Source organism: Pteronotus mesoamericanus, unplaced genomic scaffold, assembly GCF_021234165.1.
Source record: "Pteronotus mesoamericanus isolate MK-2021 breed Mesoamerican mustached bat unplaced genomic scaffold, CSHL_Meso_final contig_78, whole genome shotgun sequence".
NCBI lineage: Eukaryota > Metazoa > Chordata > Mammalia > Chiroptera > Mormoopidae > Pteronotus > Pteronotus mesoamericanus.
The window spans coordinates 314,613-338,524 of record NW_026555258.1 but is presented as its reverse complement, the minus strand read 5'-3'; the positions used below and the strand labels follow the sequence as shown (position 1 = coordinate 338,524).

At 63.0% G+C, this 23,912-nt stretch overlaps 2 protein-coding genes across 2 annotated transcripts; both read right to left on the bottom strand.

Annotated features, from left to right (window-relative positions):
- Nucleotides 1–523: 523 nt before the first annotated feature.
- Nucleotides 524–12,587, bottom strand: DPH7 (diphthamide biosynthesis 7). Its single transcript, XM_054584699.1, has 9 exons — nt 12,380–12,587; nt 11,807–11,940; nt 11,364–11,451; nt 10,171–10,256; nt 9,619–9,791; nt 8,344–8,413; nt 8,159–8,224; nt 7,821–7,993; nt 524–1,244 (listed from the first exon to the last, which is right to left on the bottom strand). The coding sequence occupies exons 1-9, from the start codon at nt 12,512–12,514 to the stop codon at nt 784–786; spliced, it is 1,386 nt and encodes a 461-aa protein (XP_054440674.1). The 5' UTR covers nt 12,515–12,587; the 3' UTR covers nt 524–783.
- Nucleotides 12,588–15,006: 2,419 nt separating this feature from the next.
- Nucleotides 15,007–23,794, bottom strand: ZMYND19 (zinc finger MYND-type containing 19). The gene is made up of 6 exons (XM_054584104.1): nt 23,704–23,794; nt 22,409–22,468; nt 21,619–21,725; nt 20,958–21,098; nt 15,601–15,781; nt 15,007–15,460 (listed from the first exon to the last, which is right to left on the bottom strand). The coding sequence occupies exons 1-6, from the start codon at nt 23,752–23,754 to the stop codon at nt 15,317–15,319; spliced, it is 684 nt and encodes a 227-aa protein (XP_054440079.1). The 5' UTR covers nt 23,755–23,794; the 3' UTR covers nt 15,007–15,316.
- Nucleotides 23,795–23,912: the final 118 nt, after the last annotated feature.

The following is a 23,912-nucleotide window of genomic DNA, read 5'->3' as shown; positions in this document are numbered from 1 at the left end:
GAAGTGCCTGTTTCCGACTCAACAGTGATCACGATCATAGTCTGTTCATAATCAGCAAGGCTGAGGATGTGACAGATGCGAGTGGCCTGTGACAGGTGACAGTGAGCTCTGGAGGTCGGGGGTCAGGAGCCCAGCTGTGTGTCTGCGTTTCTGGTGGCCGCATTTGCAGGCCGCGGGCCCCAACAAGCAGGTGCGGTCAGCGGCCCATGACCCCGAGGACACACACATTCGGTGCGCAGGGCAGGGAGCAGGCGTGCTCCTGGTGCCTCGTGAGGTGATCTCCTTAAAAGTGCATATGGTTAGTCTGGTGACATCATAGCTTTTAAAGACCACCTCATTTAGCCCCGACTGGTGGATCCCATGGGTTGGGTGTCATCCCACAAAGCGAAAGGCCACTGGTCCTTTGGGCTCAGTCCTGGTCGGGGGCGTGTGAGAGGCAACCAATCAATGTTTCTGTCCCTCTCCCCACCTTCACCTCTAAGAACAAATAAGTAAAATATTTAAAGAAAAACAAAACTTCATTTGCTACAAATATTGCTTAAAGAAGTGAAATCTGAACCCACATAAAACTAAGAAGTTTGAGAACCGGGACAGGCCCCCACGGCCCTGCAGGAGCCCTCCGCGAGGGCCCCGCGGCCAGGCCCAGCGCAGGGCGCCGACGGCCTTGCTGGCTGCCCACGCTGGGCCCCCCGCACGCAGCGAGCCCCGCACTGTGAGCCACAGGGACTGCGGTGAGCCCCTCGGCGCGACGGTGTGAGGGCGGCTCATCCACAGGCGTGGTCTTCACGGGTTCCAACCAAGCCCTCTGCTCCCTGGCTCCGGTGCCCGGTCCCACTTCCAGAGGTGAAGGACGTGGTCGTAAAAGGAGCACGTGGCGAAGAGGTTGGGGGCACAGTCCGCTGCCTCCGCACACCGGCCAGAGTCACAGAGCCTGGCCCCTGGGGCGTGCGGCTGGCCCTCCGTGGACGGCGGGGGAGCAGCCCTTCCCTTGCTTTCGTCCTGGGGCTCGGTGCCACTCCCTCTCCTGCCGTCTGCTGCACGACCAAGAGTGGGAGGCTCCGGCGACTGGCCTGCAGCCGCATCATCTGCTGTGGCAGCTGGGTCGCTGCAGGGAGAGGAGCCTGGTCGGGAAAGCTGCTGGGGGTGCGGCCGACGGCAGGTGAGCCAGGACCAGTCGGCTCCGTACACCAACGAGCTGGGCAGCACGTGGGACAGAGACACCGTGCACGCGGCCTGCTTCTCCTCTGGAGCGAGACAACACAGGAAACGCTGCGTTACTCAGAGCTGGCTCGTCACCCCCAACCGACGGCCCTGCCCACCCTCAAAAGGAAACTGCCAAGAGCAGCCACCATCGTGCAGGAGTGGCTGAGAGGTGGACAGACAGCGGAGGAAAACGCCACATCTGGCTTGTGCACCACGCCCCCGAGCGCACTTGGCCAGGCGGCCTTTCCCAGTGGGAGGGCCCAGCAAACGCCTCTCCGTGGAGACTCTATGGCAGAGGATGGAGGGGCTGCTGGGCGGGGGAAGGGCAGGCAGGGAAACAGGGAAGAGGCGCAGAGGGCCTGGCTCGCCCAATGACCCGCAAACAAGGCCGTGGTGGAAGTGCCCTTGGCCCGTCCAGAAGTTCAAGGGCTGACCTTCAGCTCAGAAAGGAGTCACGGGGAACTCTGCACGCGCAGTCTTCCCGCGGTGAGTAGCCACAGCCGCTCTGAGGCTGGGGGGTGGCTGGTCAGAGCTCCAGGAGACAGGCCACCCACCACTGATAACAGAGATGGTGAGGCGTCTCCAAACCCAAGGTGGCCTCGGGTCCAGCGCGGGACCGAGGCTGCCCGGTGAGCTGGATGCGGCCCGAGAACAGCGTCCCCAGCGGAAGGCCCAGAGCCTGGACAGCCACGCACTCGGGAAGGGTGGCCACCGCTGCCTCCGAGTGCGGGGCCCGCGCCCCCGGGACCCGAATCGCCCTCAGACCGAGCAGGGGCAACGATGGCCACAGACAGACTGGGTGGGCGCTGGAGTGAGGACGCTTGCCGAGAGCACAGCCCCAGCAGGGAAGACCCCGGCTTCGTGCGGGCAGCAGCGCCCCCGGCAGGCGTCAGGCCTCGGGCTTCCGGAGACGGCGGGGTGCTCCCAGGGACCCACCCCTGTCCCTCCACAGCAACACCGGGAAGGACCCAGGACGGGTCGCTGGGACACTGAGGGCCCACGGCAGCCTTTCACCCGACAACCGCTGCGAGCCCCAGCGGCGCCGCTGGCTCCTCCCGCCTCACAGGGGCCACGGCCGCGCCTCGGGCCGACAGGGGAAGAGCCGGCTTAGGCCGCCAACACCCGCAGCCCCGAGAGCAGAGCAGGCCCGGCAAGCAGCACCCTGGCCCGCGCGCAACAACGGAACTGCAGCAACACAGCCGTGAACACAGAGACGCCGCCGCCCGGAAAGTTGGACACTTACTAAGCCACACTTGGTTAAAATGGGAATTGCAGACTGAAACAGCAGAATTACTTTTCTTTTTTTAAAAGACATTTTTTTTGAGAGAGAGAGGGGGACGGAGAGGGACATATCCTGTGTGGCTGCCTCTCGCGCGCCCCCTGCTGGGGACCCGGCCGCAGCCCAGGCCTGGCCACGACGGGGACTCCAACCAGTGACCCTCCGGCTCCCGGGCTGGCGCTGCGTCTGCTGAGCCGCACCAGCCGGGGCTAGAAGTTCCTTCTTCAAAATGGACGTGAAATGAGTACATAATCAGAACCTAAAAAGATACTTCAGAGAAAAACTCAAACACTTTAATTCATACAAACAAGGTAATAAAGGTAAGTAAATTGTATTCCTAACTCAAAATGCCAAAAGAAGAGCCAAGGAGATACAAGGAGGGAAACAACAAAGACCAGAGGAGAAACTGATGAGACGGAGAACGGAAAACCCATTCACCTGTAATAAAAAAATCAAAATTCTATTTCTTTAAAAGACTACAATTCAGAAACCAATAACTAACCTAAGGAAACAAGAGTATGCACATATATTTGTATGTTTGCATAAATACACAAAGTAAAACATAAGGAAATAACCATTAAAAAGGATTTTTTTAAAAAAATCACAAGTGACTCCTTTCCAGTCCTTTATGCAAATAAACATCACAATGTAGGTGAAAGGAACAACAGCCTAAGAAACCACAGTTCATCAAAACTGACCCAGCACAGACGAAGCACAACCCAACCCACTCACACAGAAGAACACAAGGCTGCCCAGCGGCTGCCACGCGAAACCAGGACAGGCCACACAGCCTCATGGGGGAACGTGGCCGAGTCTTGAAAGAAAAAATAATCCAAATGACAAACGCAACTTATTTAAGAGAAAAGTGAAGAAAAAGTTTCACACTTTTGGTTTTGATTTTCACATGAATCAAACATACTGCTGATATCAAATCTTGATAAAAATAGCACGAAAGAATATTCCTGTTACTTTTGCACAGTAATGCAAAACCATAAATAAAACAGCACCAGAGGCCACGTTAACAATAAGCAAGTGGGGCCTGTCTGGGTGGCTCAGTTGGTTGAAGCGCCATCCTGTGAACCAGAAGGTTGTGGGTTCGATCCCCATCGAGCCCCAGTCGGGGCGCAAACAAGGGGCAACCAATAAATGTTCCTCTCACACATCAATGTTTCTCTCTCTCTCTCTCACCAATATTATTAAAAAGACCAAGCGGGGTCCTAGCTGGTGTGGCTCAGTGGACTGAGCGCTGGCCTGTGAACAAAGGGATCGCAGGTTCACTTCCCAGTTGGGACACAGGCCTGGGTTGCGGGCCAGGTCCCCAGCAGGGGGCACGCGAGAGGCAACCCCACAGGGATGTTCCCTCTCTTTCTCTCTCTCTAAAAATAAAATAAATCTAAAAAAACAAACAAAAAACCAAGTGGGGTTTATCCCAGAAACACATTGGTATTAGGAAATCCATAAACAAATTCACATTAATGTATCCAAAAAGAAAATGAGCCCAGTTCAATATGAGAAAACCGTCTGGCAAAAACTTAACAATCTTGATTAAAAAAAACAAACCCTCAGGAAAACAGGCATTTATAGCTACACCTCTTCACCATGATTAAAATAGAGACGCTTAGTCCTTAGACATCGTAGACCCCAAGGCCCAGCAGGGAGGGAGGGACACGTCCCCGCGAAGCCAGAAGCAGCCAGAAGGCCTTCCCCTCCGACGCTGCCAACGCTGTGCTGGGGCATCGGGACGGGGCTCCCACAGGAGAGAGCGATCAGAGGCATCAGAACTGGAGGACAGAGAATAAAATTATACCTTTTGGCAGATGACACATTTACTCGGAAAGCCCAGAGAATCAATAAAACTAACAGAAGCAATAAAAACTGTATTTTTTAAAGATTTCATTTCTTTATTTTTAGAGAGAGGGGAAGAGAGGAAGGGAAACATCCGTGTGTTGGTGACTCTCGTGCGCCCCCTACTGGCGACCTGGCCCGCAGCCCAGGCCTGGGCTCCGACTGGGCATCGAACCAGTGACCCTGTGGTTCGCAGGCCGGCCCTCAGTCCACTGAGCCCCACCAGCCAGGGCACAACAAAACATATTTTTAATAAGACAGTCACAGATGAAATGGCCAACAACAACAAAAAAACCCAACAGCTTTCAAATACTCAGACAACATCCAGTCAGAAGAGGTAACGAAAGAGAGTGTTGCTGCCCTGGCTGATGGAGCTCAGTGACTGACTAAGGCCTGCGAACCAGAGGGTCGCCGGTTCGATTCCCAGTTGGAGCCCAGGCCTGGGCTGCCGGCCAGGTCCCCAGTGGGGGGCGCACGAGAGGCAACCACACACGGATGTTTCTCTCCCTTTCTCCCTCCCTTCTCACTCTCTAAAAATAAATAAAATCTTTAATGAAAAAGAGAAACAGACTTGAACAAGTGGAAACATATCCCTTTTCTTGAATAAGACAACCCCAGATGATAACTCTGTTGTAAAGTTAACTTTATATTTAATGCAACCCCTATAAAAACACCAGTAAGCTTTTTTTATGAGACAAGACAAGCTGACACTCGGGTTCAAAATACAAGAACAGTCAAGAAAACCCTGAAAACACAAGCCCAGAGTCGAGGCCCGAGGGAGACAGACGCCTGGCCGCCCGTGGACAGAGGAGGGAGAGGAGCCCAGCGCCGGGCGCCCGCAGCGCCACGGTGAGGCGGGCGGCACCCCAGGCCCGGGGGCCCCGTGAGCGACGCCAGGGCAGCTCTGGCCGCTCGGCTCCCCCGTGTGACCCCAAAGCCACACAAGGCACTCGAGGGGGACGCTGATGCCTCCTCCGCCCGAGTGTGGGAGGAAAGAGGCTTCTTAACTAAGACTCGAAATCCAGGGTCGATGGAAAAATATCTACAAATTTAACTACGTTAAACACACACGCGCGCGCACACAAAACTGGGCCAGGCCGGGCAGCTCAGCTGGTTGGAGCGTTGTCCTCATGTGCCAAGGCTGTGGGTCCGCTCCCCGGGATCCACCAAGAGCGTTTGAGTAAGTAGAACAACCGGATGTCCCCCCCCCCTCCCCGACACACCTCTACCTTTCTGTCTCTAAAATCAATAAATAAAAAATTAAAGTGAAATGTAAATTAAAAAAGGAAAACTTCTGTGTGGGCAAGGAACCAAGGGAACAAAAGTACCTCCAACACGAAGCAGCGACAACGGGCAAGAGCCCTGGGTCGCAGGGGCTCTGGGAAGCCAAGACCCGGCCCCGGGGGGAGCACAGGCCAGAGGCGGACCAAGGTGACTCGCAAGGGACAGAACTAGAAAACCAGCCCCACGACGCACGAAAACACCTTCCATTCACGCAGGCAGGCTGGGACCCACCTCTCCGGCGCCGCATGCAGAGCTCCCGCCCCGGGCCGCCGCTCTGCCCCGGGCTGGCGGGGGCGCAGGTGAGGTGCAGGGACCTGCGACCCTGCCGTCCCACAGCCAGGCAGGGACACTGAAGACACGCCTCCAACCAAACAAAACACGCGTGAAGCATTATCTGTAGCTGCAAAATGCTGGAAACAACCCAAACACGCACAGCGAAAACCGGACGAAACCGTGGCAGAACCACCAGTGAACAGAGCGCTGCCGACTTCAGGTAGGGGGGCTCTGTGAGCCTGCACGCGGCGGCGGCAGACACGGCGGGTCAAGGGTGGTAAACAAACACCACGAGGGAGAGTAAGTGTGTAACACCAGAAGAAACTTTCACGCTCTCAACTGTAAACCTCCTTTTGTCCACCGCTGCGTTTTTAAGTGAAATCCATGAAGCATCAGGGTGTGTAAGGACTAGTTTTGTACAGGAAAGAAGTATGAATACATATAGACACACATTTACTGTTGCAGAAAGGTGCACAATTACAACCAAAACCCGGCGAAGCACGTCATCTGCAAGGCATGAGCGGGGGCCCTGGCCGGTGTGGCGCCCGTGGTTGGAGGGTCACCTCGCAACCCGGAAGGCCGCCAGTTCCATTCGCGGTCGGGGCGCGTGCCAGGGTCGCTGGCTGGACCCCCACTCAGGGCGCGCGCCAGAGGCGACCGTTCACGCTTCTCTCCCCCCTCCTCCCTCCCTTCTCCTCTCTCCAAAAGTTAAGCCGGGCGGCCGCGCGCGCCGCGCCCCCGAGTTCCTAGGGCGGCAGCACCGTCCCCGTGGGGAAGCCCAGGTTGCCCGCCTGGCCCCAGGGATCGAAGGAGGATGAACATCAGCGGCGAAGGGACGAGCGGCGTCACGTGGCTCCCGACGGCGCAGGCAGGGGCGGGCAGAACGCCACCTCTGCGACGCTACTGGCAAAGGGGCAGACCCGCTGCAGAAGACACACCCAGAACCACACCCGGGGGAGGCTGAAGGGGGAGACGGAAGCGGTGCGCCATGCCCTCGGCCCCCGTAGGGGGCCGGCGTGGGCCCACTGTCAGACACGAGGAGCCTCTGGGACAAGCAGAACAAGTCACCAGACGAAGGCACACCTTACGCGACAAGGTCAGCACACAAGGAACACACAGCACAGCAGAGCCCGGCCCACGCAGAAAACGTGGCCGCTGAGCGGCGAGGGCTGCAGACTTCAAGGCCACTCTTTCCCGAGCGGACGCAGAGACCCTGGACAGACCCCGCCACAGGATCCCCTCGGGAGCCTGGGGACCCCCGCCTGGCAGACCCCTGCCCAGTGCCAGAGGAGTCTCCATCCGCGTGAAAGGGCGACGCGGAGTCTTCCCGCCTCCGCGCACCGCCGAGGCGGAAGGGGAGGCTGAGAGCTGAGCTGCGAGTGAAGAGGGAAAGCAGGTGCGAGCAGACAGCCCGGCGGGAGGAGCAGGTCGGGCAGTGAGGAGGTGCGGGCTGCAGGAGGACCTCGGCTGCCTGCCTCGGTCAGCACCGGTTCCTGCGAGGCCCCGCAGGTGCCCGCTGCCTGCGGCCACGCCCCACGGCTCAGGCAGGGCAGAGTCCGGCAGAGCCGACGCTGCGTCCTGCCCAGAGACATGAGAAGGCAGCAGGATGGGCAGGTCGGAACCTGGTCGGGACATCGGGCCACGCACAGCACACTGCCCGCCAGCCGGAGGGAGCCCAGGGGGCGCCGGGAGCGACCGGTGTGCAGGCTCCCGGGGCAGAGGCCCCAGAGGGCTGGGGGACCCTCCGCCGTGCAGAAGGCTCCAGACCCGCCAAGCTAGTTGGGGCACCAGGACGAGAGCAGAGTGCTTGCCACGGAGACCGGGGTGTGCGCCACAGCACGGCCTGGGGGCGCGGGCCCCGTGTGGGCGGAGTCTGGTGCAGGGAGGGGACCGGGCACGGGGAGCCCTCCCGGCCAGCTGCTGCGGCCCTACTCACCGAGGGCCTGTCTGCAGTCGAGGACGCTGAAGCCACCATGCATGCAGGCCGCCAGGAGCAGGTGGCTGTGCCGGGGGTGCCACTTGAGCCTCCACAGGCCGCCCTGCACGGGCACGTCTGCTATCGGCTGCTCCATGTTCCGGGTGTCCCAGAGGAGGACATGCTCATCGTAGCTGGAACCGAGCCACCCCAGGGCGCAGGGCGTTCCCCTTGGTGGGCTGGCACTCCTGGGGGACCCGCTCCAGCCCCTGTCCCCCCACACCCAGCTGGGGCGCCGGCCCGCTCAGCCTCGCCACGGTCGGCCCGGGGAAAGGGTCCAGGGACCGGCAGGGGCTCACCTCCCCGTGGCCAGGATGCCGTCCCGGTGGGGGTTGCTCTGCACGCTGCACACGCCCATCGAGTGCCTGCGAGGGAGGGGCACCACCTCAGCCCGCGGGGGCAGGGCCACTGCCCACGGGGAGCCCGCAGTCGCGGGACAGGTGCTGCTGCCCCGAGCCCAGCACTGGCCCCGGGGCGGGGGTACCTCTTGCTGTTGAACACAGATGTGCTGGGTGTCCTGGTGTCCCAGCCCTTCAGAAAGCCATCGTCCCCCCCTGTGTGGAAGAAGCAGAAAAGCCCAGTGGCCACGGCAACTCCAGGGCTGGCTTTTCCTGGGGGGCTCAGGGTGCTGCCAGGCGGCAGAGCTGCAGTGTCAGCCCCCTCGCGCTAACGGGGAGAGGACAGAGAAGCCCCTTCCTGGGAGGGCCCCGCAGGCAATGCTGGGCTCCTGCTGCACACGGAGCAGAGGCCCAGGTCCTTCCTGGGACCTGGCGCCTGGGACCTGCGATACCACCTTCCCCCGCCCCGAGGCCCTCCTGTTGGGCCGGCCCCGCCGTGGCGGGCTCCCTCCTGCTCTGGGCCAACGGCACCACCTGCACCGGCCACGGCCCCCCCGGGCCCCCACCCTGCCCTTGCTCCTTTCCACGGCACCTGTCACCTGACCTCCTGTGCCCCCTGCTTGCTGTGTGTTTTGTGTCGTGTTCGCTCCCCACCTCCTCTCTCTCAGCCTGAGCTCGGTGCAAGCACGGCCTTTGCCCCTTGTTCACTGATGCGCCCCAAGGTGCTGTGCACCTAGAACCAGGTTTGGTACATAGTGGGTGCTCAGTGAACACTTGCTAAATCAGCGGACCGGCTCAGAGTCACTCACCCACTGCTCCACGGCCCCTTGCTCTGAATTAGCTGAGCCTGAAGGGAGGACTCAGAGCCAGAAGCCACAGAAGTCGAACCCTCACTCTTCGCTAAGCCTGTTCCAGGCTGCGATGCAGGTAGAGCGGGAAGGCGCTGTCCCCAGGGAGGGTAAGCGCGAACAGAGGGAGGGTCCCCGGCAGACGGAGAGACGGCGGCCTGGACCGGCGACGGGAGAGAGGCGGCCCGTTCTGAGACCCGAGAGCGCGAGGCTGACCAGGCACGGGCCCTCGGCAGGCGTGAGGGGCAGAGGCGTCCGATTTCGGCCACCCAGCGGGGCAGGTGTGCCGGCGGCGGACCCGACAGGAGGCTCGGCGACGGGTCCCCGGGGCGCGGAGCAGGGACCCAGGAGGGGGGCGGACGGTGAGGGACGCCCCCGGCAGAGGCGGCAGCGCAGAGCGAGAGGAAGAGCAGCGCGGGGAGCGGCCAGGAGGGCCTAGGCCGGCACGTCGACGCCATCGAGCATCCCAGCGCCCGGCGCCGGCGGCGGCGCCTGTGCCCGCCCCGCCCAACAAGTCCCCAGAGAGACAGTGACGAGGATGAGGTGACCGCCGCCCGGCGCGGGGGCGCCAACCTGAATACACGATGTCCGTCTGCCAGTAATTGAAAGCCGCGACCCAGGCCTCGAAGTGGTGGGCCTGCCAGGTCGCCGCCGCCTGCAGTCCCGGCCCCGCCGCGTCCACCTTCAGCAGGTGCAGCTGCCCCTTGGAGTCGCTGCTGATCATTTCCAAGGGCTGGCCACTGGCCCTGGGCACAGAGGACCAATGGAGAAACCCAGCAGAACATCACGCAGACACCCCCACTCACCGCCCTCTTCTGGCTCCCAAGCGGTGACACTCCACGCCCCCAAGGCGGGTCCTGGGAGAGACCACGCGTCCTGAGAAGCTGGCCGGGGCCCCTGGCAGGGGCCAGAGCTACCACTCGGCTTGCCACAGCAGCCCAGGTCCCCTTCTGCTGGGGAAAACCCCGCCCGTGGCCCCCGAAAGGCCGCAGTCTCTCCTCTGCAGGCCGGGCCTGGCCCGACGCCCCCAGGTTTGGGAGCCCAGGCAAGGCTCACACAGGCGGCTCGAATTCTCTCCCGCGTGAGAGCAGGAAGGAGCCCTCAGAGCAACGGCGGGGCCCTCACCTTCCGGTCTTCCCAGTGGACCAATCCAGCGACAAGGCCAGACACTGCTCGTCCAGGGCCAAGCTGGCCGCCCGCCGCAGGGTCCCCTGGAGGGAAGGGATGCTGTCAGGGGCGCAGCCCAGGGGCCTGGGAAGGTTGCTCCTCCAGCTCCACAGCCGGTGGTCCCTCGTTTCCTGTCAGGCGAGCCACGCGTCGCCACTCACTGAGGGGACCCGCGGACACCGCAGAACCGAGCCCTGCCCCCCGCACGCCTGTAGGGGCTCCTGTACCCGGGACTGTGGGGGAAGCAGGCCACCCTCCTCCTCAGACCCCGCGCCGTCCACACCGCCAGGGTGCTTCCACACGCCGGCAAGCGCCCTGGAGAGCCCGCGGCAGCCCCAGGCCCCCGGGGACGCAGCGGCTGTGTCTCCAGAGACACAGACAACGGGCGTGCTCCTGGGTTTTCCTTTCGGAAGCCACGACCCGCCGTTAAAACACTGTTTCTCCCAGGTCTAGGTAAATTTCATCACCTAAGCAACCTGGCCCGTGCCCCGCGGCACCCGCAGGCTCCCAGCCGGCAGCTTCACCAGGGCGCGTGCAGGCTGCTGCGTGCCCTCCACCCGGCTCCGCACAACCGTCCTGCCCGGAACGCCCGCCCTCGCCCGCAGGACCTTCCAGGATGGGGCTGCTGCTCCTGGCCAGCCTGAAGCGAGGCCTTCCCGCGGGAGCCCTCTGCGGCCACACACCCCGCGCCGCGGCCACTGGCAGCGGGACGCGCCCCGCGACAGGCAGGCTCCCGCGGGCTGCCCCCCCGCCCCGGGACTCCCACCGGTCCGGGCTGCCGCTGCGGACGGCTGGCACGCGCGAGTCCTCGCGGGGACCCCGCGCTCTGCTGTTGCTGGGAAGGACCGCCCCTTGGGGGGAAGTCACTGCGGCTCCCCCCGTAGCATCCGCCCGGCAACGCCGGTCCAGGCTCCCTTTAGGGAGAACCTTCAGACCCGTCGACGGGTTAACCAACAGCCTGCCACTTCTGCTGGTGACACGGAGGTGACCTCGCAAACCCAGTGACTTAAACACACTGCGTGCGACCTTAGAGCGTTCACGATAAAGCTGCACAGGAAAACCCTAGGAAGGCGCTGCTGTCAGTCTCCCTCCCGAACCCACCCCCCGCCCTGGTCCCTCCCCCGCTACAAAGCCCAGTCCCAGTCACTGACCTCGGATCCCACCAGCTGGAACAGCTGTATGCACCCAGCAGCGTCTCCCACACCCAAGACGGCATGGCCAGCCACCGGGACGTGGCACCTGAGGAGAGAAGCCACGGGCCGGTCAGAACCGGGGACGTGGCCAGGGCACAGGAGCTTATCGCGTAAACTTCAGCCCCTGCCCTGCTCTGGAGCCTACAGCTCTGGTCCAACAAACCCCCAACTTACACATCAAAACACCAACGTTACTTCTCGGAATATTAACTGTGGGGCTTGGAAGCTGAAAAAGGAAACGAACCCCAAGTCCACCTCACCCTGCAGCTGCCCGCGGGTGGGTGGGGCGGTGAAGGAACGAACCCACGGCTCGGCACTGCCCCCGGGGAACGCGGCCAGGCATCAGGCTCCCTGACCAAGGGACAAACGCCCGGCGGGCGGGGCTGCGGCCGAGCCCGTACCATTTCATGTCCAGGATGGCATTGGTGTCTATCCTCTGGACCTCGGCCAGGGAGCACGCAGCGAGGTCCTCCTTGCAAGTGTACAGGTAGAGACGACCTAAGCGGGTCTGAGGCTTGGCAGCGTCCAGTTCACTCTACAAAAGACGCAGATGTATCCCGATCACCCCCGCGGACACTGACGGTGGGGCCCCGACTTTGAGCTGGAGAGTGTCTCCTCCCCGCAGGGGATCCGTGACCGTGGGTGTGGGGCCCAGCACGGGGCCCTCCTTCTAAGCCGGCGCACGGGCCAGCTGTGCCCAGGACCCCAGCGGGACGGCCCTGGCTGCGTCCTGGGCTGCGGGGCCAGTTCCCACTGTCAAGGGTCCGGACTTGGATCCCTCTTCACTCAACGTTTCACCCTGAAGCTGGAGTCACACTGCACACACCTAACCTACATCCCGGCCGCAAGGCCGAGGCCGCATCTCCGTGCCGGGACTCCCTCTAGACTCTCCTCCGCCTCCCCGACCGCAGACCCGGGCGGGCCCCAGCCCCCGGGAGACGCCGCCGGGACCGCCCAGCCGGGGCCCCGCGCACCTCGCCCTCCGGCGCCCGCAGCTGGTAGGTGCCGCAGGCCAGCAGGCGCCGGCAGCCCTCCAACGGGCACCACTCCACCGAGTCCGCCGTGTACTCCGTGTCCACCGCCTGCAGCAGCTGCAGGCGACAGCCCATCCCACAGCCGCCGGAGGACGCGGCGGCCGGCGGGCCGCTGGATGCCGAGCTGAGGGGGAGGGGAGGCGAAGCCAGCGTGCGAGCCCGGGCCGCGGCCGAGAGCGGGGTCGGGGTCAGGACTGGGCACCGGAGCACCACGCGGGGACCGGCCACGCAACAGGTACTTGTTCTCCCGCTGCCGTCCCTCCCTCCCTCCTCCTTCCGGATATCGGGGCGGGACTTCCGACGGCAGGGCCACCAGCGTGAGGCCGGGCTCCTGCGCCCCCTACAGGCCGGCGGGCCTCGGCGGGCCCCACGTGCCGGCAGGACGTGCCACCCGGCCCCGAGGCGAGCCGGCGGTGTGGACGGGACGGCCGGGTCCCGCACGTACTGGCAGGACAGCTGGGCCCGGAACGGCGAGCGAAGGGGGAGGGGAAGCAGGCATGGAAGTGGAGGGGTGCGCAGGGCCAGGACACTCAGGGAGCAGAGTCCGAGGTCAAAGGGCTGGGCCTCGGCTGCCCTCCTTCCCCGATGTCCACCCGCAGCGCCGGGGGACGGGGGGAAGCGGGGGTGTACGCAGGCCCACCGGCCAGCACATCGGAGAGACGGCACAGGGGGCCAGCTGGAGGTCCCCGCGGGAGCAGGGGCAGGCAGATGCGCGAGCACACGGAACACCGGTGCTCAGGGGGGCAAGGGTCCCGCGGCCAGTTAGGTTTAGGCCGTAAGGGCTAACCCGGGACAGCCGCACCCTGACGGGGGAGACGGGAAGGGAGCTTGCATCGCTCAAGGAAACGAGCGCATTCTGCCCAGCAGGTTCAGGGAAGGCAAATTTGGACAGTTACGGACTGTACTGAGCCCCCAGACCGATGTTGTAGTCTCCCAGCACCGCAGAATGTGACCTTCGGAGCCAGGGTCTCTCCAGAAGGGATCCAGTGAAGACGGGTCCTTAGGGTGGGCCCTCACGCAGGGACTGCTGTTCGTGAGGGGACTCTGGCATGTCAGGGACACCCGCGCACCCAGGGGAGGACAAGCCCCCGGCGGCTGGGAGGCTGCGGACGCTGGAGCAGCCGGAACACACCTTTCCTGCGGGGGGCGGGAGGGGGCGGGCAGCCCTGCCCAACCCCTGGCTGGGCCTCCAGGCCTCCAGGAGAGGACCGACGGCTTCAGGCCGCCCGCTTGAGGACACTGGTTACAGCAGCTAGCGGGAGCCTCGGCATGGTGAGTGGGTCCCACACGGAGACCCGGGCAGGCAGCCTGCGGTTCGGAGGCAGGGCTACGGCTACAAATACAGACATGAGTCAGCAGCTCGGGCGGCAGCTGCAGCAAGGCAGTCTGGACAGCTGAGCCTCAGGCTGGTACAAGAGGGTCACATCCACAGCCCCACACGCTGCACTCCAACTGGCTGGGAACAAGCCCCGCATTTACCCTCCCGAGTGCTGAACTCACTGACCCTCTCAGGCTGGGGCCACCCGGAGAGAAACCAGGTGCCGGGTGCCAGCTGTCTGCAGGGAAGACCTCAGCGTCCCATGCACCCCCTGCCCCACCAGGTCTGCGCCCATCACTGCTCAGCAAAGGGTCCGGGCGCACTTGGAACAAGTGTGCAGCACATGTCTCTGACCTAGAAAACACGCCACACTGGACCTGCAGTGGCAAAGGTGAGCTGCTCAGTCCACACAAGTGTGTGGGGAGCACGTGGAGGACTCACCCCTTCGAAACACCCTCCTTCAGGGTCAGGACCAGGCCCACTGCTCCCTGCACGCTGCCCTCCCCCGCTGCCCGGACCTGTCCTCCAGGGCACACTGCCCAGGACACCGAGCGTGCGCAGGAACCACGAGCAGCTCAGCTCCCAGGCCAAAGGTCACCCCAGGGCTGTCCCAACCAGGGAAGCAGCGGCCACCCAGGCCTCCTGGGCGATGTCGGAAGAGCTGCGGGAGGGAATGCGCAGCAGGGCCTCCCAGGCTGGGGACAGCCTGGGACCGTCAGAGCTGGGGTGGCCAGGAGGCGAGGCCTGCAGTGAGCCGGCCAGACCGGGAGACCAGCCAGGTGCCGGCCACACGGCCAGGCGCACTGCCCCAAGGGGCTGTGCAGGGCGCGCCGCCGGGCCAGAGGCCGCCCAGCACGCGGACGCCTGTGGCTCCAGGAGCGGGGGCCCTGCCCACTGGGCAGGCGGCAGAGCTCAGGCACCCTGGCTGCCTCCGCGGACCTGGGGGCCAGGCCCCGTGCAGCTCCCAGCCACTCAGCAGAGTCCAAGCGACGGCCTCCCATGGCCAGGCTGCGATCGCTCCGTGCCTGCCCGAGGGTGGCTGGCCTGCTCGGCCACAGGGCTGCCGGCCACTCTCCAGGAAAGCCCAGAGCAAGGCAGGCCCCGCCCCGCCCCCCGGGACCCACGGGCAGCGTGCCCAGCATCGAGGCAAGAGTGTGAGCTGGGGACACCGTGCAGCGCCCAGGGGGCGGCTCCCGCTCCCGGACAGTGTGAGACACGTGGGCTGACCGTCGCCATTTGAGGATTACAGCAAATGATTCTATTTGTCACTTCTAACCCTCCACTGCCTCCCCCCCAAAACTGTACATGAGTTTACAAACATATTAACATATAAATAACGAGAAGCCTCCTGGCGGAGCCTCCCGGCTCGGCTGTCTCTACTCCAGGGAGCACTTCCGGGGGCGCCGCGCCGCAGCACCAAGCGCCGGGACGGGGTGTCCGCCGCGCCGCGCCGGGCGCATGGCTGGCTTCTTCAGCACCGCCAGGCTCAGCCACCACCGCGTCCGCGGTGCCCAGGGAAGACCGATGCCACTTGGGGCTGCGCTGCCGCCCACGCCCAGTCACCGCTCTGGCTCGAGCTCGTGCTGGGAGGGGCGCCTCTTCTCCCGACAGTGCTTCTTGTGGGCAGGCCAGTCCTTCTGCTGGCACTGGGAGCCACAGTACCGGGCCACCTGGCAGCGCCCACAGATGTTGAACTCCCGGAGCTGGAAGGACACAGAGCAGGGGGCCTCGTGGTCACGCAGAGGCACTACCCCTCCGGCAGGAAGCACCCACGACCCCAACCCCCTCGGCCAGAGAGGCAGTGAGGGGCCCGCGGGGACCCAGGGAGTGCAGCAGCCCGTACCTGCTTCTCGATCACCGTGCAGGGAGGGTAGTGGCACTCGTAGTAGGTGCAGGCGTTCTCCTCTTCCTCCACCACGTCCCCGTTGGCGTTGTAGTACCGCGTCACGTTCAGGACCGGGAACTGCTCCTCGATGGGGTCCGTGGGGAGCTGCTGGATCGCGAGCCAGTACAGGCTCTGCTCCCTGGAGGAGAGAAGGGGCCGCTCAGGGCACAGGCGACCGCGGCGAGGCTCCAGGGTGGACGGGCTGTTGCCTCCCGCTCGAGACCCCGCCCTGGTGTCTGCCGTGGCCGCAGGCCGCCGCGCCGCATGCCTTTTCTCCACACGACAGCAAGCCCTTGGCACACGTTGCTTTTCCACCAAAAGGTGCAGAGCAGGGCGTGTCTCTCCCACACCTGGGACTGACGGGCACCGAGCAGGCACGGGGACCGTGCGGTCTCAGTCCTACTGCCCAGCCAGGCCCAGGCCACCTGAGCATGGCCAGGCAGCCTTTCCCCTGCTGACGGCCCCAGCAGCGCCTGCTCCGGTCCCTGGTGGGTCCTCCCCCACTTCAGTGCTGTGAACGGCTCCACATCCTCCTCAACACCTGTCCTGTGGGAGTGGACAGCAAGGTCGCCACCGAAGAGCTCCCGCTGACGCCAGAGCTGAGCGAGGTGCGCGACAGAGCTGGGGCTGGCAGGTGCGGGCGGGGCAGAGGGCAGCCCACCCGGAGCTGGGCCCGCCCCGGGGGCCAGGCCTGCAGGGACTTGGGTAAAAGGCAGAAGGGTCACCCTCACCTCACACCGCGTACGAAAACTGACTCAGAACAAAACAGGCACCTAAACACAAGACCTCACAGAGCGCTGGCTGGGCAGGCCAGCTGGTCAGCACACGGTCCTGATGCACCGAGGCGCAGGCTGGATGCCCAGTCAGGGGACACACAAGAGTCAGCCAACGAGTGCGTTATCAAGTGGAACAACAAATTGATCTTTCTCTCGAAAACAGTAAAATTTTTTTAAAAACAGGAACTTGAACAGAAGATCTCACAGAATAAAACGCAGAGCCAAGGCTGCATTGCACCAACCTTGCCATGATTTCTCAGATACAACACCAGAGACAGAGCTGGCAGAAGAGCAACGACACATCAGAGTTCGCAAAATCCTGGACACGTGCCCCCAGAGACACTATACACAGAATAAAAAGACACCCCACAGAATGAGAGAAAATACCTGCAAACATCCACCTGATAATGGATTGATATCTGGAATATGTGAAGAACAACGACAATTCAACAACGAAATAACTCAATTTGAAAATAGACAAAGGGTCCCAGTTGGGACGGAGGCCCAGGCAAACGCCGCACAGCCCCTCCCACGGCCCCTCCGAACTGCAGCTACGTCCAGGGCCTCCCTCGCCCAGAACAGGCGGAAGCCGAGTCCGTGCACTCAGAGAAGCCACACCCACCCAGACCGGCAGGAGGGGTGCAGACACGGAACGGGCTAGCCCCTCGCCCACGCGCGGTGGGTAAAAACTCAGGAGGGACAGGCGTCTCGGGAGCGAGGAGTCCCAGCCCCACACCAGGCCGCCTGCCCAGGGTTCCAGGGCCCGGAAGAGAAGGCCCCACAACTTCTGGCTGCAAAAACCAGCAGGGACTGTGTTGGTGGAAGAAACTGCTGCAGCCCCAAGCGGTTCCCCTAAAGAACCCACACACGGCCGCACCTCCTCAGACTCCCTCCCTCTGAGCTCGGGCACCGGGGTGGCAGGCTGACAGGCCCCAGCGGCACCCAGGGAGCACCGGACGTGCCTGGCATCAAGGGGGGCGCCGGGGGCCGGCTTTCCCCCAGACAGAAAGGCCGGCAGAGGCGCAGGGCAGGCAGCTGGGGCCCCATCTGGGGCTCCGTTGACCTGGTTCACACTGGAAACCCTGGGTGTTTCCGGAGGCTTCGTTCCACCCAACTTACAGCCGTTAACAGTAGCTTTTCGATAGGAATGAATGGTCTTGGCTCCTGCTGCACAGCTTCCCAAATCCTCTCACGCAAGCACAGCCGGCCTCAGTGAGACCCAGCCTCCATAGCTCTTGCTGAGGGTCCCCAGGCCCAGCACGAGCGGCAGCCGTCTCAGGAGGCTTTACAGCGCAGGTGGGGCGGCCCCAGGCAGAACACGGGTGGGGGCCGACCTTGGCCTGCACCACCGGGAAACCCCAGGGCCAGCGCACCCAGTGGGCAGCCACAGACCACGTCGGAGCACCGCCACCCCGCCCTGCACAGCTGATCCTCCACGGAGGGCGGAGGGTGGTGGTCAGTGGTCACAGCCAGTCCTTGCACAGCTGACTGGCCTGGGTGAACCCCTCCCATTGACCTGCCAACAGCAACCAAGGCTCAGATACAAGAGGAGGGTGTACTCAGCCCACACGGAGGGGCACCCTGAGTCCCCAGCTTGGGGGATAGGGAGGCTATGTCACTGGACCCTACAGGACACCAACTACATTAGGCCACACGACCAAGACAGGGAGTCAAAGCAACTCTACCTCATACATGGAAACAAACACAGGGAGGCTGCCAAAACGAGGAGACAAAGAAACATGGCCCAAGTGAAAGATCAGATCAAAACCCCAGAAAAAGAGCTAAACAAAATGGAGATAAGCAATCTATCAGGTGCAGAGTTCAAAACGCTGGGTATAAGGATGGTCAAGGAACTCAGTGAGGACCTCAGCAGCATAAAAAAGGCCCAGTCAGAAACGAAGGACACACTGATTGAAACAAAGAACAATTTACAGGGAAACGACAGCAGAGTGGATAAAGCTGAGAATCAAATCTGCAATATGGAACATAGGGAAGCAAAAACCACCAATCTGAAAACAAGAAGAAAAAAAGAATCCAGCAAAATGAGGTTAGTGTAAGCGGCCTCTGGGACAACTTCACAAGGTCCAACATTCGCATCACAGGGGTGCCAGAGGGAGAAAAGAAAGAGCAAGAAATTGGAAATCTATTTGAAAATATAGCAAAGAAAACTTCCCTAACTTGGTGAAGGAAATAGACATGCAAGTCCAGGGAGCACAGAGAGTCCCAAACAGGATGGATGCAAAGAGGCCCACCCCAAGACACGTCGTAATTAAAATGCCAAAGGTTAAAGATAAAGAGAGAATTTAAAAGCAGCCAGAGAAAAGCAGTTTCCTGCAGGGGAGTTCCCATAAGACTGTCAGCTGATCTCTCAAAAGAAGCTTTGCAGGCAAGAAGGGATCGGCAAGAAATATTCAGTCATGAAAAGCAGAGACCTAGAGCCAAGCTTGCTCTACCCAGCAAAGCTATCGTTTAGAATCGAAGGGCAGATAAAGAGCTTCCCTGACAAGAAAAAAATAAAGGAATTCATTGTCACCAAACCATTATCATACGAAACATTAAAAGGACTTAAGAAAGTCAAACTTATGAACAATCAAATGGCAATAAATGCATACCTGTCAACAACTGAATCTAAAAAACAAACTAAGCAAACACGAAGAACAGACAGAATCATAGATACAGAGAGCGTTTTGCTGGTTGCCAGATTGGGGGGGAGGGGGTGAAGAGGCGAGGGGACTAAGAAGTACAAACAGGTCGTTACAGACCAGCCGTGGGGATGTAAGCACAGGAGAGGGAATGGAGCCGCCACAGAGCTTGTACGCACGACCCGCGGACGTGAACAAGGGCGGGGGTGGCCTGAGGGGGTGGGGGTGCTCGGTGGAGGGGCCAAGGGGGCAATATCAGGACTGTAAGAGCATAGTCAATAAAATATAATTAAAAAAATAAAAGCAGACAAAGGAGCCCCGGCTGGTGCGGCTCCGTGGACGGAGCGCCGGCCTGCGAACCCAAGGGTCGCGGGTTCGACGCCCAGGCAGGGCGCAGGCCTGGGCTGCGGGCGGGTCCCCCGCAGGGGGTGCTGAGAGGCAGCAGCACCGGGATGCTTCTCTCCCTCTGTCTCTCCCTCCCTTCCTCTTATCCCTGGTGACGAATAAACGAACCCTTGAAGAAAAGAAAGGCGAAGGGAGGGATGAACGGGTGAAGGCAGACGAGGGGGATAAGCGGCAACGGAAAAAGCGACGCTAGAAACGGACTGCGAGCCCCGGCCGGGGCGGCCCCGCGGGCGGCACGGCGCCTGCAGGCTGAGGGCTGCTGCCCGGGCTGCGGGCCGGCCCCCAGCGGGGACGCGACGGCGCGGGGCCCACACCCGGGCCGCGGGGGCCGCGGACGCCGGGCTGCCCTTGCCGCCCGTGATCGCTCCGTTCGGGGGCACAACCGTCTCCCCGCTGTGCGCGGTGGCGAAGTGAGCCAGCACAGGCGACGCGGTGACGTCAGGGTGTCTTCGGTGCCCGGGGACACGGCCGCCGTGGAACGCGAGCCTGCAGCTCTGGGGGCTGCGCCAGAGGGGGAAGCGGAGGCACAGCCCCGTGGCTGCCCACACCCCAGCCTGGGGAGCCAGTGCGCACCGTCTCTGCTTCACACTGGGCCTGGTTCCTGTCACTTTCGACCCAAAACCTAGCAGAGTGACTCTTATAAAAGCATCAATGTCCCTCAAGGACCAGGGACTTCAGGGCCACACTCTAACATGGGAGGAAAGAACCCAGAGGCTCGGGCCCCAGCGCTGCCCCGAGGAAGCCTCGCAGGAAGTCAGGGTGCGCAGGGCCCTGTGGAGAGCCTGGGGGCCCCCTCCCCACCAGCCATGCTGGGCCCGGCGATCCCGCTGTGTCTGCCTCGCTGCCTAGGGCTCCGCAGGACCCCGAGCGTGACCACTGCAGCGGGTCACCCAGGGTCCGCCCGCCGAGATCCCGAGAAACGCCGACCTGCCCAACCCCACTGACATCGCCTGCTGGAGGTCACCCCCACTGCCCGGTGCCTGACGACACACAGAGCAACCCCAGGGACCCCCTGGCTCGTGTCGGCTCCCTGCTCGCCCCCTGCTGCCGGTCCCCCCGCTCACCCCAAGGCCCCGCGAAGCTCATGGCTGGGCTGCATCCTGCCCGCCCCCGGGGGCTGCCGGTGCCATGCTGGACACAGGAGCTGCTGCCCGGGCCGCAGAGCCGAGAGGCCCGAGACGAAGACACCTCACGTGCCTCGGGAACCCAGGGAAGTCTTACCCGCGGGCAAGCGTCCAGCCAGACAACCCCTCTCCCCAGCGGAGCCAGCCATCAAAGACCAACCCAGAAGGATAGTCGTCGGAGCCTCACCTGCCTCCGAGAACAAAGGAGGGCCCTGCGCTTTGCAGGAGGGCCCCCAGGCCCCCAGGCCACAGACGATGTCACAGCAGAGCAGAGCGTGGGCCCCTCCTGGGGGCAGGAGGGCGCTGGGAGGAGGCCGTCCGCCCGCACGGGCGGCCGCGCCTCCAGCGCCAGGCCACGTGAGACCCACCTTTGTTTGCTGGACGTCTCTTCGGCTCTGGGCCGCCAGCCCCACGGCACCAGCTGCAGGTTGTCCAGGCGATTGTCCACAGTCACGGCGTTGAGGTGCACGACCTGGAACCCGGGAGCGACGCCTCCCCTGTGCCGCTCCCTAGGACACAGACAGTTTCTTGGTCCGCCTCCCAGAGCCTCCCGACGTCTCAGCCACGTGACCCGAACAGGCCCCTCGTCACACCGGCAGGGTCACGCCCCACGGGCAGGGTCACGCCCCACCGGCAGGGTCACGCTAGGAGCAAGGCTGCCCCGACCCCAAGGTGTCCGCCCAGGGCCCATACAGGACCACGCGGACCGTCCAATCCCCGGGTGAAAGAGCAGGGCTGCAGGGAGCTGGGCTGGAACCCCAAACCATCGGACACGCGGCCCAGAAGACGCCCCATCTGAGCGGCCTCAGTGTGCACGCCAAGGTCCGTAGTCTCTTCCCCACATGCCACCGACAGGCTCAGGAAGAGCCCCACAGGGACCAGGCCCCTCCCCGTGGAGGCTGTGTCTCCCCCCTGAGCGGTGGAACAGCAAGAGCTCCTGGTCCGGAGACGAGGCTGCCCTGCCCCCACGCACCCCGTGCACATCCGGGCCACGCAGGCCATGGCAGGGGCGGGGCGGGGGGCACTCACCACAGCAGCTCGTGAAGGAGCCTTCCTGACCCCCTTCCTCGATTTTTGTCAAAGGCATATGCAAATATCTTAGCACCATTTCCGTCGGCGTCTACTTCCATCCGGGCCTGAGAAAAAACAAGACACAGGTTTGTTAAAAAACCTCTGATTCTCGGCAACAGCTCAATGATGCCTAGAAAAACCGAGTGAAATGAACAAGCCAGAGGGACAGGCGGCTGGACTGTTCCTGGGACCCTGGGAGCCGGCAGAGCTCAGGAAACCAGCCTCGTCCCAACAAGCGCTCTCCTGCTCCCGAGCAAGGGACACTCACAGAGCCAGCGCACCACCCCGCGGGCCCAGAGACGGGAACCCCCCTGCCCTTAAAGAGCCCGCCGCGCAGGCGAGACGGCGGCGACGGCCGAGGCGCCTGGGCCAGACCCCGCACCCCGCGGGGTCTCTGAGAAGCAGCAGCGGGTGGGGGAGGCCTGGGCATGAACAGAAGCCACGTGGCGACAGGGGCCGGCAGGGGCTCCGGACGACGGGCGGCAGGAGCGCCCTAGGCCCCAGGCGGACGGGGCCAAGGCCAGAGGACAGGTGGGGGGGCCCAGACCGTCTCCTAAGGAGCCAGGCCTTGTCCCCAGCTGCATTCAGTCACGCACACGCCACAGCTGCTCTGTACTCGGGGAAGAGTGGCAAGCAGGGCGGCCTCGGGGAGGACCAGGGCCACAGAGGCGGCGCTGAGACCTGGTCCTGGAGGGAGCCCCCCAGGCCCCCGTGACCCTCCCCAGGCACGAAGGGCGGCCGTCCTTACCTCGAAAGAGTAGCCCTCCACCAGCGGGATGTCCTGCTCGTCTATCAGGGTGTACTTGGTCTACAAATTAACCACATTTCAAGGTTACATTTGGGGTCTGGGGGAGGTGCTGGTGACACGCAGCAATGGCCCCTTCAGGCTAAGAGAGGTCAGCAGGGTAGGGGCCTGGGCAGTTGACCACAAACAGCAGAGAGCGGTGCCAAGACCTGGTCATTCCCCGCCCAAGACTGTGCCAGAGGAGTAGGTATCAGGCTGCACTTCCCATCTGCACCAGACTAACCGTAAGAACTGCTACCAAACTGGCCAATCTCTACCCTGTGCCTTTAATGTGCCAATAAAGCTTGCCCAACATGGTTGCTTCATCCGAATAGAGGGAGGGGGCCCAGACTGAGATAGAATATCGAAAACATGTCAATTATTAAGAATGTTTACTTTATTAAGAGGGCTACCCCATACACAGCTGCCCCTCTTAATTGTCCTCTGTAGCTTTTTGTTCCAAGAAAAAGCCTTAAAAAATAACATTAACGTAACTAGCCCCAGAGTCACAAAGGGTCTCAGAGCTGATGGGCACCCACCCCTGCCTAGCTGGAAAGCCACGTCCCTCTTGCACGATGGGCAGGAAACGGGCCCGAAATGGACCAGGCTCACTCTTGCTTGGAAGGCTTTTATCTAGGATCTGAATCTGCTTTACCTTCATCTGACTGCCTCTGCTCCTCTCTCCCACCCGAAGCTTCCGCCGCTGGTGATGGGAACAGGGTTCCCATCCAGGGTAAGGTCCGTGGCTGGTGCAGCTGCACGGCCGGCCGGCTCCTGGAAACAGCCAAGCCTCAATGCCCACAGGTGCTAGGAAGCCCCAGCCTCGAACACGCGGAGGGCGGGGCCAGGTAAGGGAGAGAAGCAGAGGTAGGCCCCGCTCCGGCGAGGCCCACTGAGGCTCAGCCAGACTTGGCCACCGCTGGCAGCGTGAAACCTGTGCGAAGCTCCACTAGGACCCGCAGGCACGGAGCGGCGCGCACACACCGGTCTTGACAAGAAGCGAACGCGCCGCATCGGAAGGGCGCTCCGCTCCCCGGGCCGCAAGCGCAGCCTCTAGCCCCCTCCTCGCGGGCCGCGGCGCACCGTCGGAGCCCCAAGGCCGCGGCCCGCGGAGGGTTGGCTCGCGGGGACACTCCGCCGGCCCAACACCCGCACAACCGCCGGGCCCCGCGCCCCCGGCCAGGCCCCGCGCCCCCGGCCCAACCCAGCGCTCCCGACCCCGCGCCCACCGGTCCAGCCCCCGGCCCCGCGCCGCTCACCTTCCCAGCCACCCGGCCGAGCCGCACGATGCCCAATTTGAAGTCGGTCATGGCCAGGCCTGCGCTCTACCGGCGGCGCCGCTCCCTCGGGAGGCGCCGGGCCGGGGCGGGGCCGCGGCGCGCCGGGTGAGCCGGGCGGGCGGGCAGGGGTCGGGTCCGGGCAGCCGGGCGGGACGAGGCTGGGCCGGGCTCAGGCCGCCGCCGCCGCC